Raw genomic sequence first — 17,631 nt, 5'->3', positions numbered from 1 at the left:
GATCTAAATCCGTGATTGATGGCCACAGCGGCGCGGTTGGATATTGGTTGGGATCGCGCCGGAGTGACGTTAGGGATGGTGGTGGGTGGTGGGCAGCGTAGCGAACTGGATTCGTTTCACCTCTTCTTACGCCGCAAACTCGAGCTCGCGCTGTAGGTTCGTCCTCCTTGGAGGCAGTGGCGTCGCTGCCGTAGCCTCATTGGAGGTAATCGGACTTCGTCAACGGGAGGAATGGCGGTGCCTCCGACGAAGGCTTCAGATCTAGGACCATCGCTGGTTTCGGGCATGCCATTTATGCCTCGCCACGCCGCCAAAGTGTACACTGGTTTCGGAAGAACGAAGTTCGAAGGGCAGAAATTTTGGAAATGTTGAGAAGAAAGAAATTGAGGTTTTTGATTTTCACTGGAGGGTTTTTGTGAAAAAACTCAAGTATTGTGGTTGTGTTTGGATTCGACTTTTCCAGATTTTGGGGGTAGAAAATGTGAGAATAAGATGAGAAATTTGTGTTGTCTAACATGTTTTATAGTTGTAATTATTCTTAAGGATTTAGAAAACAAGGCTGTTACTTTAATTGTGACAATAACATCAAGCTTTCTTGGATTCTACATTTTTTATTCTGGTCACATTAAACTGTATTCATGAAGAAATTGAAACTGTAATGGAATCTTAGCTTCAAAGAAGGTGAGGAAAGAGGGTATACAAAAATTTGTGGCAGCATTTTTGTATTTGTGAAAGTTTTTAACTTTTAGAAATTGTATTTTAAAATTTAACTTGAATTAAAAAATGTCACATAAATTTGGATAAGTTCGCAGTTGTTCAAATCTGACTTCAGGATAGAATGTCACATATTTTCATGTTGCATGCACCGATTTAACTACTGTCTACTGATCCTCCAGTTAGTGCAATACATAACATGCAACACGGGGAACTAAATACATAGTACTTGTGCGTTGTCAAAATTATTTTTAAAAGGAATTAATTTTGTAAGTTTAATTTTAAAATAATGTAATTTATATTTGGATATTTTTATAATGAAATAAAATTTATTATAAATTCTTTTATCTAACAAAAAATATTATAAATGGTTTCAACTCAATCAATTTTTTTTACAAAAATAATATAAAATCAATTATATTAAAATTTATCTAAAATCAAATTTTCAACGTCAAAGGAAACATGCACATAACAAAGTTGGTGATGCACTTGGAATACGAAGTTCCTATTTGATTTGTTTGTCATGAGTGAAGTAGGTCCTCTTGGATGTTTAACGGCATGAAAATGTGACTCAGGATGCGTTTGTTCGAAGAAAGATAATAAGAAAAACAAACTATAAAAATAATTATACTAAGCCTGAAGTAAAGAGATGAGTGTAGCACATGACCGTAAGTCAGTAGCCTTTCACAATCTTCCTTGCACGAGATTGCAGCATTTTATTTTATTTTTATTTATATATTTCCTATATTCGTTCTGTTTTGTTTTTCTTTATCAACGATTTGGATATAAATGAACTAGAAATTATTTTATTTGCTAAATTAGCATATTTTTCTTAAACAGTTCTTAATTTTTTCATTATCAAAATTTACATCTTTAAGTTGTTGTTTCTTTTAACTTAAAAGGTATATAAGTTTCTTATTTGACATCTAATTCATTTTTTTCTATCAAAATTCTCTTATTTTTAAATCAAATGATATATTCATTTATGACTTCATACCTAAATAAAAAATTAATTCATAGACTTTAATCAAAATATCTAAATATCGAATTACTGTACCAACGATATTTATTACACCTTCAAGCTTTATATAACCTATAGCACTTCAAATATTATTACCTGCAAAGTAGAGATTCATCTACCTGGTTAAGTCTTCCGTTCACACAAATTGTGATTAGAGTTTGATTCTCATATTTTCCATATTAATAGGCAACATATAAATTCTAGTTATAAAATTTTGTTAATATTGATGATTTTCTAGAAAACTAAATGATGATCAGACACGTTTTGTAATTTTTTTAAGAAAACATATTCTTAAATGAGATTCTTAAAAAATAGTTTAACTATAATTGAAAATTTCTTTATACGAAGTACCACTTAAAAGAAAGAAATATGTTATTTTACTAGTGTTTCCCGAAGAAAATAGTTTGTCATTTATCATATTTCAGGAATGAAATAAAATAAAATTTATATATAAAAATAAATAGTGTATGTATTGATAGTATAGTTTTTTTATACTATTATTCAATTATAAAGTTACATATAATAAATTTGTTGAATTTTTCTTTTAAAAAGTTTGTTGACTTTAGCATAAACACTTTAAAACTCATATTTATCATAATTTTTTTGACTGAATGTTTACCATAATTTCTAATTAGTTGAAGATGTAATTTTTTTTACTCATACAATGTATAATATATATATATATATATATATATATATATATTATTTAAAAAAGAAAGACTCTGTTGCCATAATTAGGGGTAAATGACAAGATTCCATTAAAATGATTTTTCGGGCGATCAAATTAATGAAAAAATGAGTGAACCACAATTCCAATTTAGGCAGTAATTCATGAAATAACTAGATTGATTTTATGTTTTTTAAAAAGTAATATCAAAAACCAAATTTACGACAATTATATTATTGATTAATTTAATTAATGATAAAAGTTTGAAAAATCAAAACAATGATATTTATATTTTAAGAATAAAATTATAGATTTAAATTTATGAATCATAAAGGCAATAAATCCTCTCGCCGAACCTTTAGCATGCATTGGTATCTTTCTTGAATTTTTGAATATGTTAAGGACCATTTTTTTTTCGGCTGCATTTTAGACTTACTATCCTCTAGTGAGGCCCATCCATGGTACCACGGGGCTTCACCCGCTAAAATAAATACCCCCCAGTTAGAGAAACATAATAAGAATTTTTTTGGAAAATAAAATTTAAAATAGCAAACTAGAAATTATTTGGGAATTTTTAAAAAGTTATATTTCCAGTTTATAAATACTAATATGTGAATGTAGTTTTTTTTTTTGCTGAAAAAAGTAACAAATAATATGACTGTATGAGAAAGTAACAAGAAGAAACGCTGTCATTTTCTCCATATTTTGGTGTGGAACTGGAATTATTGCATCGGCAATTTACATGGCTGCAAATTAAACTTAGTTAGGGTGTAGCATTTTGGGCGATAATGGAGAGGAAATCTCTAATGAGCGATCAACACGAGTTGGAATTTGGAGAATAGTTTGAACGTAATGCGCACGATCGATGGGGGCATAACTCATAAGCATTAATCAACCACAAACCTAACACGAGATATTATCATTATCCTGTGGAATATTGGAATTTGCATATTGTGGCACGTCAACAACACCAACGTACTACTTGTGCATTTAAATATTCCATGCTCATCATCATGGGAAACTGGGAATTTAAATATCACCATGCATGAACCGTCTCACCTTCACTTACGGAAAATGTTTCATAATATTTTCCCAGTTTGTCCTTCTACTTTCACCTCTCCTTCAATCCTTTCATTCTCAATTTCCTTCTTTGAAACTTTCACACCATCAAGAAGCAAAAGCTTCAATCAAAGAACCAAAATCCAAACCTCTTTCAAGCCTCCTTGGTCATTTTTCAGATTTGACGATGGATACAAAACTGTTCCAACAACAACTATTCCAAGCACATACAAACACTCAACGCACACTCCGAACAAAAGAAAGCAAGAAATTGAAAACCCTTGCACAACCCCTTTCATCTTCTTCATCAAATCAAACGGAAATAAGACAGCCCACAAGCTAAAAATAGTTATTCTAAATTTTATCAGCAGAAATGAGACAACACACAATAATTCATTAGCCCTAAAATTGGTCACTCCCAAATCACCCTCACCACCATCTCACGCACTTCGCAAAGTTCCAGAGCCTTCCACCCCAAAACTGAGGCGTTAAGGAAACGGGGAGTGAAGAGACCTAAGCATATCTATCCATGGTTTCACCATATTCTCTCCTTTATTGTTTTTTGTTTTTGTTTTAACTCACAGGTGTCGGTAATGGTAGAGTATGGTGGTTACAGTGGCGTCGGAGCCGAGGCGGACGGTCATCTTCGATATTAGTAGCGGCTACTTCAGCCTTCAAAATCCATTTGATTTACAGGACATTCATATAACGAAAATATAAAAAATTATAAATGCAGAAAATACTTGCGGTAAGCGATTATCTTTTCTTTCTGCATCATACACACAAAATTTTTTTGCCTTGGCCTAAACAATAAATTAAATTAAAAGAAGTATCACTGATCAGTATTAAGCTCCTTGTTCTATCACTTATGATATTGATATGGGACACTTGTCTGGTTGCTATTACTCTTTTCCCGAAAAACAAGGGACAGTGTTACGTGATCCTTTCTAATTAAGGTTATCCAACTGCATTTTGATCCCATTGCTTATCAAGCCACGGAAAATACAAGCTTTCTATGAACGAACACACACACACACACACACAACACATAATGGGGAGACGTTTGAAATTATGAAAAAAAAAAGGAAGTCACGATCAATTTTATTAAAAAACAGAAAAATTGGAAGACATTTATGCTTAGAATTAAATCAGAGACTAATTATGTATATATTGATGATTATGAAAATTCAATATCACTAAGCCCTAATACATTCATTAAAATTTAGTTTTCTTACAGATTAATTGTGAAATAATTAATATTTTTTTTAAAAATATTTTTCCTTATAAATTAAATAAGAACTAAGAGTGTATTTTTTCTGGAAGAAAGATATTTTTACATCTGAAAGTCATGAAATTATCCTTCCACATATAGAGATCACCAAAATGAGTTTTGTCTCTCTAAGAGTCTTTTATATACACCGTTAGAAAATTAAATTCTTACTAATATGCTTAAAGAATCTGATAATCTATTAAATGTGTTCACCATTGTTGATTAAAAGTGTATTTGATAAAATTAAATCAGTTGATATTTTATAAGCTATAAGTGAGGAGTTTAAAAGGAAAAAGCTTGTAAACTAGCTCATTAGTATTTGTGATATTGTTCAATAAGTTAGTCGATAAATATAAAAATGGTATATTTAGTTATTTGACTATAACTTTGAATATGTGTGTGTGGTTGATTTGAAAGTATTTAATGGTATTTAGGAGTGTGTATGACTCGACCTGGCCAGAAATTGGTTGACAGAAAATTGTTTTAGCTAGATAGTTGTCAGGAAATTTCCTTAATTACTCCAATGTATCACTTAATACAATAGTGCACTCAAAGCTACGTCATTTTTTAAAAAGGAATGGCAAACTTAAAGTTTGAAAACTGTAACTTGTAAGAAGATCGAGCAATTAAATTATGTAATCATGATAATAAATTTTAAAGATGGCGGTGTATCATCTAGAAGGAAGAGTTGACAAGTTGCATGTCTTAATTGAATCAATTCTTTAATTTGGATTGAGAAATGAAATCTTCTTTTATGAAATTGAGAAATGAATATAGTAAGACATAAACCATTATTTTATGAAAAATGATCTATTGTCTATGCTAACGAGTCTCCCTTTTAAAACGAATTAACAAGATTTTTAAGCTAAATCATTCCATAATTTAAATTAGGAAAGAAATAAAAAAATATTTTTTTATAAGAAATGGCTCAGAAAATTGCATTGGCTAAAGTGACATTTATTAAAAAAAGAGAATTGACAAATTGTCTTAACAAAGTTGTCTCAGCTAAACTGTCCCTCTTTAAAAGGGAGAAGTTGCCTATTTTAAGTTAGGAACTAAATGTGATAGTGATAAAATAAATCACCAAGCTATATTCTAACTAATATGTTCTTTATTAAAAACGAAAGTTGACATATTATTAAATTAACTTTTTTTAAAAAAAAAATTATCTATGTATATATATATATATATATATATATATATATATATATATATATATATATATATATATAATGCAATATAAATAATGGAAAAAATACTGATTTTGATTTTCTTTTTTATTATTTCCTTTTCTTGCATTATGATATTGTTTCACTCCAAAACAAGTTCAAATAAACTAAGAAAAATAAATAAATAAAGTTTTTTCAATTGTATTTTAGACCTACCCAGTCCAACCCCAAAAAACTTATTTTATGATGGAATTTGAATCCTATACCTCCCAACTTATATTATGCACCTCTTCTTTTATATGTGCGGATAAAATAGTCATTTTATGAAGAATCTTTATTTTAAAATAATCGTTCCAAAGAATTATTTTTATATTTTTTTAAAGATAAAAATTATCTTATAAAATGATCATTCTAAAACAAGATGATACAAAACTATTATGAAATAATTATTTTAGAAAAAAAAATTTACCTTCTATAATAACTATTTCGAAATAGTTATTTTAAAAAGATTTTTTTTTATGTCAGAATAGTTATTTTAAAAATGTATATGTATTATGTAAAATCATTTACAAGATAGTCGACGTGAAAAGCTTCATATCTACAATTTTCTTTCTTGGTGTGACGCAGTAGTGGTGTGTGATGTATGACATCATTACTAGAGGATGTTGGAGAAGGAGGCAGAGGGTGGGGCGGAGGGTGACATGATGCGGGGTGGAGGATCCACGCACATTAATAGAGGAAGAAGACTGGAGAAAAAAGATGAAACATTTTTGCTCATTCAATTTTAAGTGACAAGATTCAAAGTGGGAGGTGCAGGATTTAAATGCTTCCAACATGACCCTTATTATTTTTTTGTGAAGGGTATCTGGATTAAAATGTCAAACAGCCGTCCAAATGGCCTATGTTCATTAGCCCAAACTAAATTAATTAGGTTGTGCTATTGACCCACTCATATTACTAGCACGTGTCCAAAATTATCATAAACTAAGCAGACTCAAATAGTCAAATTGGGGTGTTGCTAGGTGTACCCATCATTTTTTGAAAATACCAAAATTATCCCTGTGCTTTCTTTGCATTTGTGATGGGTGTGGGTCAAGGTGATCCATAAATCATACGGGTCAACTTGATCCGTAAAAAACTTACGGATCAAGTTGATCCGTATATTGATATTAAACGCATGCGGATCAAGTTGATCCATAAACCTTTTACGGATCAACTTAAAATGCTTACGAATTAAGGGTATTTTTGTCTTTTTCCCTTAAGTATTGGGTGCACCAACAATAATGTTAAATACATTTAGCAACACGCGTGAAATTGTTGTAAAACAAAATTAGACCTAGAAAAAAATTATTACATAAAAACTTTAAAAGACAGATAAAAAGGATAATACAGAATTTTTTTTTTTTTACTTTAAACGACAGATTTGTATGTTAATCCTTTTATTAATATATGTATCCCTTTTATTTTATAAAAATTAAGAGTAAGTATTAAAGATTTAATTACTTCACTTAATAACTTTATTTTTACTATATGAATTTGGCAAGTCTAATTCTTGAATTATAATGAATATTATCTTAGTGATCACCAATGTCATCAAATTTCAGATCAACTAAACAATATTTCAATATTTTGAAAATTTTATCATACATTAATCAAAATAAATTTGATTGATGAAATATTGATAACTTTTAAATTATAAGATTTTTTATGAACTTAATGCAAGCTATTAATTCAGTAGTTAGATTAATGTATGTCACGTCTTAATTTTTTTCCAGCTTCAGCCTGAAGAGGGAAATACAAATTTATTGAATTTTTTCCAGTACTTAGAAAATTTAATTAAACGATTAATTGGCCGATCACAAGCATTGACAAAGAAAAAAAAAATGCTACTGGCGTGTAAGAATTATTTTCTGAATTCTGAAATCCATACATATAGGGTGGGATGCTGTAGTTTGCAGACCAAATATAGCAAGAATAATCAACTGAAAGTGCAAAGAAACAAAAGGTGACGATTTACCATCCGTCGTTTATCTAATCAGTTGATCATAAGTGACGGGTCTTAACAAAATCTAAAATGATTAATTCAACTTCTCAACTAAAACGATTCTTTATATTTTTCAAAATATTGCATGCATGTATATTTGCAATGCTATTTCATTTTTTTGGACATTAAATATTTTCATTTTGGTTACGAGATCATGCTCTCGATAAGGACAATCTTAACAGTGGATATTTACGATTAACTCTTTACATGGATTGTGTAAAAAGCAATTCATACGTGTTAGTATTGTTGCTTACTGAAGCAACCAAAAAGTGATTTCACTATTTTTTTTGTTCTTTCTTATTATAGACTTTGATGGAAAATAAAAAAGTGAAACTGCTCCACCGTTCAAAGTTAAAACTTGCTTTAGCTAAATTCTAATTAATACGTATATCTGACTTGATAATAATTAATATACTGATTTTTTTTCTTTTTTTTATCGACAGGAAATAAAGATAGTACTAAAGATTTTAAAATACTCACGTACTTTACTCAATCATATTAATTAAACTCCTTTGGTATATTGATCCTTCTTCTAAGTTCTAATTAAACAAAATGAAATAATTTAATTTCAGTTTTCAAGAGATCGCAACTAATAAATGACACAAGAAAAGGGTAGTTAGCTGCATTAATTAATTGAGAAATCTTTGCAAGTATGAAGTATGTGTGTTTTGCTTGCATAATATTTTCATTTTTTTATGAGTGAGTACAACGACATTTTTCTTGTACTAGAATGTGTAGTCTTTGAGATTGCCGCGAAGATTGGATCTAGGTCTTCTTTCTGCCTTTCCTTAATTAACTTCAATTTTTAAATCCTGCGTGTTCAAGATATGAAGAAGACATTAATTTTCAGCTTTGTGGTGCCAATTCAGAAGTTTGAACTTTACAACGCATGCAAAGAAAATTGCGAGGAGGAATATATACAATGGTCCCACGGGTATTATCTAATATCTACGAGCTGTCAAGTAGCTAGGGTTACGATTTTCCTATTATGACTAATCTCTGCATATGCGAAAAGAACAAGAGAAATTAAAAATTAAAAATTTTAAAAACAAAAGGCTAAGGAAAGAAACGAAAAAGAAAATTCAAAGTCCCCGATCGAACACCGTGAACCCACCATTGAATTTTGTCACCTCGAATAAATTTTCTTGATGTTGGCATGTTGCATATATTAGAAAATGCATGGAAAAATGACTTAGAAAATCACTTAGAAGTAATGTTTAATTCAATGGGCTAAAAACGTTAAATTCTTAAGAGAAATTATTCAGATTGTAATTAGAGTCAAACAATTTAATTTCACATTTCTATAATTTACTTTGACTGCTCAAAAAAGACTGATAAGTAAAAAAGTGATAACCATTCAAGTGAGGAAATGAACCTCTTATGTAAGGTTTTCACATGACATTATTGTGTAAAATTTAATTATGTTATTTTGCTTTTAATAAATATTTACATTTTTTTTAGAACGGTTTATTAATCAAAGATAAATAATAGTACATAAATACATATTATATTGTTGGACATATATAGCGAAAAAGAGTGGTATTGACATTTTTCATACGTATAAAGATATATAACATCAATCATTCAAATATAAGTGTTATCCATTAACAACAATAATTGGATTCTCTTAAAAAAAAAAATATTATTAGATTATAATAACTCAATATTTCTTGATAATTTAACCACTAAAAATGAATAATAATTTTCAATAAAAATGGATAATAATAATTCACATAATCACTCAAGGGAGTAACTGTTAACAACACACACTCTAATACATTTTTTTTTGCTTAAAATTTATTAAAAACTACAAATTTTTGAGTGAAAAACTTAATAAATTAGAAATAAAACTCATATAAATTTATGATTTCTAATAAAGTTCAACTAATAATAAATTAAGTGAGTTACTAGCATTTGTCATCCACAGCAAAGATATTTTTATATTATTAAAATAAGTAAAATTAATGAAAGTGATCTTCCTCTCTAATTACAATATTTCTTGATTTTTTTTTTTGGTAACAATGCCAATGAGTGTTCCTGGCCGGACACTTGTTAATTAAGGATTTGAAAAAAAAAAAAGTTTTGTGCATGAAATACTGTATTTTCACTGCATTTTTAATTATTTTTATTCCTTAAACACTTGTTGAGAGAGATATATTTTTTTCATTTTTATTAAATTAAATTTTATTTCTCAACTGGGGCATTATTTAGTTTATCCTAATGAATGGATGAGAACACAGCCTCAAATATTACAGCCATAGATCGATATTGCCAAGTCATGCCAGCAATACATGTTTCTCTGCGCGCCAAACTAGTTAATCAACATGTTGAACTGAATAAGTATTCTCCGACCTCTCCTCTTGTCAATAATTACATCTATAACCGCCAGTGATAACATACAAATAATTTTGATAGAATCAGATCTAAAAGGAACAATCTCTAGCATATTGATCCGTGTACAATTTAATATATATACGTACTGTACGTACATCTGGTTATGTATATTAATTCTTATATTTGCCTTTAGTTATTCCCTCCCTATTAATTAATGATCCAAAAAGTGTTCATTTATATACAAAAACAATTACAAGCATATCATGCAATACAAGATCTCTATTTTTGTTTCCTGCTTTTGCAGAAGGGAAATTGTACACACGAACTAATTAATATTCAACGACATAAATATAATCCACTCAAAAATTAAAGGGTGGGATTAAAAAATGAAAGAAAGAATCACTAATTATAATTAGAGACGATCGAACAAATGATCATGCATCACTAGCTATGTCACAGTTTGTATTAGAGACCTAGTATGAACCAGCTGCTTAGTGCCTTTGATCTCCTCCATTCTCTTGCTTTTGGTTCTGGGATGAAGCAACTTGGACCAAAACCCACTTTTCATGCCACTCTTCTTATTACGATCATCACCTTCATCTTGACCTTTTGTTCTTCTCCTTGTTGCAACAACGCTCATTGACCTACTTTTGAGTATTCCACCAGGTTTTGCGCTCAACAAAAAGATGGAAACCGAATTGGAGCCACTCTTTGAATCTTTATGAAAAGGGAAAGGAAGCGTTGGAGAGGCGCAAGAAGAGGCGGAAGAGGAGCAATAGGAGGTTAAAGAAGAAGAGGAGGAAGACGAATGACACGAAGAAATGAATGTTGTTTTACGCGAAGAAGAAGAAGATGAGCATGCCGAAGATAGTTGAGAAAGCTTGTCTCTCAAACAAAGAGAACATACGCCGGGTGATTGGCGGTGTTTGGGGTGCTTCTTGCAACAACGACCATCAGGCATGAACCTCCCAATGATGTCCTTGTCCTTCAAAGGTGGTCGAATTCTAAGGCTTGCCATAATACTATAAATAAGTTGTTTCTTATGAAAAAGCTAGGAAGAGACGTAGAGATAGTAATAACGTTGGAGGCAACATTGTCGTTTGGAATGTGAGGGATCGATATGGTTGATATAGAGAGAGAGAGATGTGTGAAGGGAAGGAAGGAAGGGGGTGATGAGGGTGTGTTTCACTTTCCGTGATAGTTCATGGCTGTTTCCTCAAAATGGTCTTTTTGACGGTTGAAAAACAAGACTTGGAAGGTTAAAATGGACGGTTGTGATTGAAACATGTCGCCTGAGTCGGTGGCTGGGATGGCCCCGATGGGTCTTGGGTGTGTGGAAAATGCCAAAGCTCTTTTTTGGGGGCGGCGTGGAAACAAAGGTTGGCGTGGACAAAATCAAAATCAAAATCAAAGCAACCTTGTTCATGGTAAACTATTCAACGTGGCCCTTTTGTATTGCTATTTTCCTATCCAAGAAAGGGAAACTAGAATTTTGTTTTCTGGAGTGGGGGTCTTTCTAATTTACAACTTTGTTTTTTAGACAAACATCAATCAAGAAATTAGTTAAATGATTTTTTTTATTAAATGTATTGTTAATATATTTATTATGATTTCATTTTGAGAGTGGTTTTAACATTTTTTATTAATTTCTTCAATAATGTCTTAAGCGAGACTCTTATTTTCATTACAAAAACGATATATAAACATCCATACAGTATATACACTTAATTGATACTTTTTTTTCCTATTTCTCTTCTTTTAATTTTTTTGGTAAAACAACTACGGATAATAAAGCTTTTTTAATATTTAAAACGATTACATGTTTAAGACAGAAACTAAAGTTGTTAATTAAAATAAAAAATTTCATATTAATTAATTTATATTTTTGGAAGGGATGAAAATGAGAAAAAAGAAAATAGAGAGAGAAAAACATGGATAACACAATGTCTTTCCGTTGTTTAGTTTTAAAAAAAGTAAAAGAAAAATGGATTTTTATAAATTAAAAATTCTATTTTTTAAATTTAAATTTTAAACTTTTCTCTATTGTCTCGATTTTTTTCCACTTAACCAAATGTAGGATTAGATATTTCCTTTCTTCTATAAGCATCACACCATCTCTATTCAGCAGAGAGAAAAAAAAAATTGAAATTTAAACTAGAAGAAATATGAAAGGAAAAAATTATTTCTTAAAATTAAATCTTTTTTTAATTTTGCTTCTATTTTCTCTTGAAGCATATAAAAAAAATAATGTTTTACTCTAGCAAACGGACCTTATATATCTTTCTTTTGATGTCTATGAATATGTAAATTAGCATAAAGTATGATGAGTAATTTTCAATTTATTATCTGGTTTGGTAGGAAGTAGGACCCCACCTGGCTGTCATGTGTGATGAGTACCTTGGGACACTGCACTCTGCACATTCTTAACTTGTGTTGTGAATTGTGACAGGTGTGTGTATTTTGGTCAATGATTCAGCCATTTAACCATACTTTTTTTTCTCTCTTTTTGGAATGCAGTTTCAAGGTGAGTGTTTTCCGTAATCCGTACTGCAAAGGCGGGTTTTTATTTTTTTATACAAATAAATTTAAATAGAATTTATATAACATAGATCGAATAATAAATTGTTTCATTATTAATATTTTTTAAGAAAAATTGAGAAGAAAATTATAAAAGGTTATCGAAATCAAGAAACAATATACTTTTTAATATAATATTTCAAAAATTAATTTTAAGTATGGTTAAGATTATTATGAATATATCTATTAAATATAATACATAATATATATACAAACAAAGATATATTTAATTTAATATAATGTGTCAATATTTAAATTTTAAATTAAATAAAAAAATAAATATTAAAGAGATTGTATTGCAAGATTTAAAAACTATAAACAAAAAATAAAATAAAATGTTCAATACAAAAAATTACATAATATAATAAAAATAATTTAAATATTCAAACCAAAAATATTTTTTTATTTATAAAAAATAAGCATTATTCATTTATTAAAAATAACTTTATATCATATTTAAATTGTTTATAGTAAATCTGAAATATAATTAAAATATTCAAATTATATTTCTTTTGATAATTTAAAAAATGGGACACAAAAGTTAACTTCATCTTCTGTTGTTTTGTTCCTGTCGCCGTATTCTGCTCCTACAGTATTGCTTTGTCACTGCCGCAAAGTTAGCAACAAAGACCAACTTTCCAACCTCTAAAATTTCGAAATAGAATAAAATAAAAAAGGAAATGTCCAAGTAAATTCTTATAAAGTACGTTTTTAATTTAACTTATTGTTCTGGGTTAAGTCTTAGAAAGCCCAAAAATGCCAAGTCCAAGTCCATGTCGTCCAGTGACAAAATGACCCAGCAGATAACATTGCCCGGGTCTATCTACTTAATTAATAGATTAATTATATTATAAAATAATTAATTTTATTATATATAACAATAAAAATTTTAATATATATTTAATACACCTATAAATTTAGATAATAAATTTTCTAACAATTAATTTTGATCTAATAATTAATTTATTTACATATATAAATTGTAAATAAAAATCTTAGGTTTCATAAAAATTTATATATGTAAACAAATTAATTATTAGGTCAAAATTAATTGTCATAAAATTTATTATCTAAATTTACATGTGCATTAAATATATATTAGAAATTTTATTGTTATATATAATAACATTAATTATTTTATAACATAATTGATCTATTAGTTTAATTGATTAAAACGTTGTGCTAATGACCTGAAAGTTACTGGTTCAATTTTTACATGAACCATTAATTTTAAATTAATTCGTAAAACATATTTAAAAAAAAAACAAAAAAAAACTGTTTAGACCTCATAGGGATTGATCAATCTATATCAGCTTTACAAAAGGACCCAAATAAAATTTTACTGTTTGATTGGGTGTACCAGCACGTGTGCATAACAATAGCCGAAAATGAATTGTAAATGACTTAAAAAGGATACCCCAAAAAGTTTGGGGTGTGAAATATGACAGTTGGTAAATTTGAGTAATTTAAAGTGATTAAATTTAGCCACAAGGCAAGATCATTGGTATTCCCTAATCCACTAAAAGAAACTAATGATAAGTGACTGTTGCACATAGTGGAAATTGAATTTAAAGTGATTTGAATCCACCTTTGATAATCTCTTTTCATTAATAATTAATAAAAAAAAACCAGACAATGGTTCAAGGTCTTTTCAGCTTTTACAATTCCACTCGATTATTAACAACTCCACCCATCCAAACATAACCAAAGTAATCGGGGAACAACAGATGAAAATTATTGATAATTTTGATAGTCCAAATCATTCATCGCATTACATATATTAATGATATTGATTGATAGGTTAATATCCTGTCAAAATATCAAACATTTGTGCTGGTCAATAATTACTGGAGACGTTGTAGTTCAAAAGGAGAGAACAAACAACAAAAACGAAGGGCATGCCAACTCCTATTCTTGGAAAAACATCTGCAGTTACAAAGAAAGTATCTTACACAATTTAATTAGGTTATTTAGCCGTTTAGGAAACTTCAGAGGTATTGGCTTCTATAGGACACTGAGATACGTATGGCTTGAGCTGCATAAAAGAAGTGATTATATGAATCAGCGGTCACTAACGGTACATGAAAAATCTAAATTCATACTAGTTAGCTTTGCAGAAATTCTTGAATCATAGTCATTCATGAAGAGAAATAATCTTGTTCATAGCTTATGGTCATTTATGAAGATGAAGCCATCATTTTTTGACCCCTCTAAATGGTACAGAGTTGTGAGGGGATGGTGAGGCTAGGAATAATGACTATGTTTTTAGATCACTATAGCAGACATTAAGATAGACTGTCTATGGAATTAAAGACAAGTACTAATAAGATAAAAGAGAGAGCACAGCACAGTTAAATAGAATAACCACATCACCAGAAGACAAAGAAAAATTCAATTAATAGTCATAGCTAAGCTAAACTATGCTAATAAGCTCAAAAGAGAAAAGCATTGAAGGAACAACATTAAATTTATCATTAACAAAGCAATGACTTGAGTACATAATTTATCCAAGCAAATGTCAGCACAGCAAACATGTGGAAGAAAAGTAGGGGAACAAAAGACAATATAGTGATGAGATTAGATAAGTGGAAGATGCAAACCTTGAAATCACTCAAATCAGGAACTACATAATTTGGCAATTTTTCTTGCATCACTACATACCCACCTGCAACAATATGGAGATTTACATTTAGTTTGACAGTATAAAAAAATACATTAATATAATATGTATGTTGATATAGTGCTCAAAGCTACACTACCACTACTCCTAAGAAAACACCATTAAAGACTATAAAGAAAGCTATGAAGAAGATAAAATAATAACTGAGATATTTTTCATTGATGATAATAGCCAAATGAGGGATACAATATATAGCCTAGTGGTTGTCAATAACAACCATACAAGTGTCCTCATTTAACTTTAGAAAATATAAAATAAAACTGAATAATATAAGAAGGATAATACCTAAGTTACCTAATATTTAAACTACCTATTTGGGCCTCTCCAGGCCCATCCCATCATATGTAGCTTGGCAAATTATTTTATTACTATATTATTAATACAACCTCAGTAATGAATCCAAAGTTTTATAAAGCCACATTTACAAACTGTAGACATTTACGATATAACAAATTCTTAGACTAAGATATGGAAATGCATGTAATTTCAGTCAACCAACCCAAAAAATAGACATGGGCTAAAGAGTAAGAGTTCTCATAAAGAGCAAGTAAAAAACAAGCATCCTTCACACCAAGCAGTCCTCGTCAATCAAAGTCACAGTATAGTGAAACTAGACTAAGATTTAATTTAAGAAGTCACAAGTTTTTTACTATAACTATAAAAAAACACAAGTTTCACTGGAAAACATTAATCATACACCTTAAATGTGCGTTCACCACAATTAAGAAGATCCAGTTCAACAGTTCCAGAACACCACTAAATCTCCAAAACTTAAGTTTTAAAACTGTAGTCACTAGTCAATAATTCAGCAAGTGTAATCAGTAAACACCATTAACGCAGAAAAAGCCTCTTCCTGAAGCTGCCGAACATGTTGATTGTCTATTTGCAAGCAAATTAGTAATAGACACCATTACCAAACAAATAAATATGCCCCATTCATATGACAAAACAAAATATGTATTCTAGTTCAACATGGTAATCAAAGTCAGACTAGTACAACAAAATGTATTCTAGTTCAAGATAAGTGTTCCTTAAACAAACACAGGTTAAACCACAACTTCAATTGAAGAAACAAACCTTTGCGAGTGTGGAAACCAGTAGGCTTGCAATTCTTTCCCTTGTAATAACCACGAGGAGCACGTTTTGATGATAGAATGTCAAGAGAAGATGGCCGCTTCCTTCGAAATGCCCTTCCTATTCCCAAGATGAGTCCCAGAGGCATCTTTTTCTACAAGAGACGGAACAAACCAATAATTATCAAAACCAAACATGTCACAATCAAGAATAACATATATAAACACAAATAATAGCAGTAATAATACATAATCAAAAGTAGAAAAATGTCTGCGTAAAAACTACATTTTGCACTCGCCATTGGCAATTGATGAAGGTGAAACAGAAAGCCCGCAGATTGCCAAACAGAGGATTCAAGGAAACGGATCTGAGCTGGGATTGGATTGAGGAAATGAAAATTAAGGAAAGGGAATTCGTCTTTCCGAGGGCTACAATTAGGCATAACCAAGAATTTCTTAATTGTCTCAGAGATCAAAGCTCTGCTACCCTGACCATAGCAACGCTGAATTGGTATACAGGCACTGAAAGGTGGGTTCCAAATCTGAAACTGAAATCACTAGCTCCATGCTTTAACCTATGAGACTCAAGATACAAATTAACTAAACCCAAAAGCTTTGCACAGACGAAAACAAGTTCCTTCGTTCTGCTAATAGTGAACAAAAAATGGAAAATGCAGACAGGACCAATTCAAACACAAATCGAATTCAGTTAGGTGCGTTAAATATTACACGCGTGAAAATGTTACGTTACCCGTAACCAAACATACATTAGAGAGAGAACAGAGAAGCATACCTAGAAGTCGCAGAGAGATAACAAATTGGGTTGGAAACGTCGACGAATAATCAGTGAAAGTGGAGAAAGAAGAAACACAGGGGCAGTGTAGCACCGTGACTGTGAGGGTTTAGGGTACAAGAGGAGGATAAATATATAATTTAATAAATAAATAGTGGTATAACAGTATAAAATATTACCTGTAAATATAACCATATAACAAAATGGGCTTTGGTCTTGTTAATTAGAAA

The 17,631-nt window shown here is 29.9% G+C and overlaps 2 protein-coding genes across 2 annotated transcripts; both read right to left on the bottom strand.

The window, feature by feature from the left end:
* Nucleotides 1-10,489: 10,489 nt before the first annotated feature.
* LOC114415297 (uncharacterized protein DDB_G0271670-like) lies at nucleotides 10,490-11,428 on the bottom strand. The gene has a single exon (XM_028379915.1). It carries the CDS (start codon nucleotides 11,294-11,296, stop codon nucleotides 10,727-10,729), a length of 570 nt encoding a protein of 189 aa, XP_028235716.1. The 5' UTR covers nucleotides 11,297-11,428; the 3' UTR covers nucleotides 10,490-10,726.
* A 3,137-nt stretch (nucleotides 11,429-14,565) lies between these two features.
* Nucleotides 14,566-17,530, bottom strand: LOC114415296 (39S ribosomal protein L41-A, mitochondrial-like). The gene is made up of 4 exons (XM_028379914.1): nucleotides 17,402-17,530; nucleotides 16,613-16,763; nucleotides 15,456-15,520; nucleotides 14,566-14,890 (listed from the first exon to the last, which is right to left on the bottom strand). Exons 2-4 carry the CDS (start codon nucleotides 16,755-16,757, stop codon nucleotides 14,834-14,836), a joined length of 267 nt encoding a protein of 88 aa, XP_028235715.1. The 5' UTR covers nucleotides 16,758-16,763; nucleotides 17,402-17,530; the 3' UTR covers nucleotides 14,566-14,833.
* Between the last annotated feature and the right edge of the window lie 101 nt (nucleotides 17,531-17,631).

The sequence above is a fragment of the Glycine soja genome, chromosome 6 (assembly GCF_004193775.1).
Source record: "Glycine soja cultivar W05 chromosome 6, ASM419377v2, whole genome shotgun sequence".
NCBI classification, from domain to species: domain Eukaryota; kingdom Viridiplantae; phylum Streptophyta; class Magnoliopsida; order Fabales; family Fabaceae; genus Glycine; species Glycine soja.
Note: the sequence above shows the minus strand (reverse complement) of the source record. Positions and strands in the feature narration are given on the sequence as shown.

Excerpts from the sequence above, each read along its gene's own strand:
- LOC114415297 (XM_028379915.1), bottom strand. The coding sequence starts at position 11,296 with ATGGCAAGCCTTAGAATTCGACCACCTTTGAAGGACAAGGACATCATT.
- LOC114415296 (XM_028379914.1), bottom strand. The coding sequence starts at position 16,757 with ATGCCTCTGGGACTCATCTTGGGAATAGGAAGGGCATTTCGAAGGAAG. Across the intron at positions 15,521-16,612 it reads TGGTTTCCACACTCGCAAAG|GTGGGTATGTAGTGATGCAA; the intron begins GTTTGTTTCTTC and ends ATATTGTTGCAG. Across the intron at positions 14,891-15,455 it reads CTGATTTGAGTGATTTCAAG|CTCAAGCCATACGTATCTCA; the intron begins GTTTGCATCTTC and ends TCTTTTATGCAG.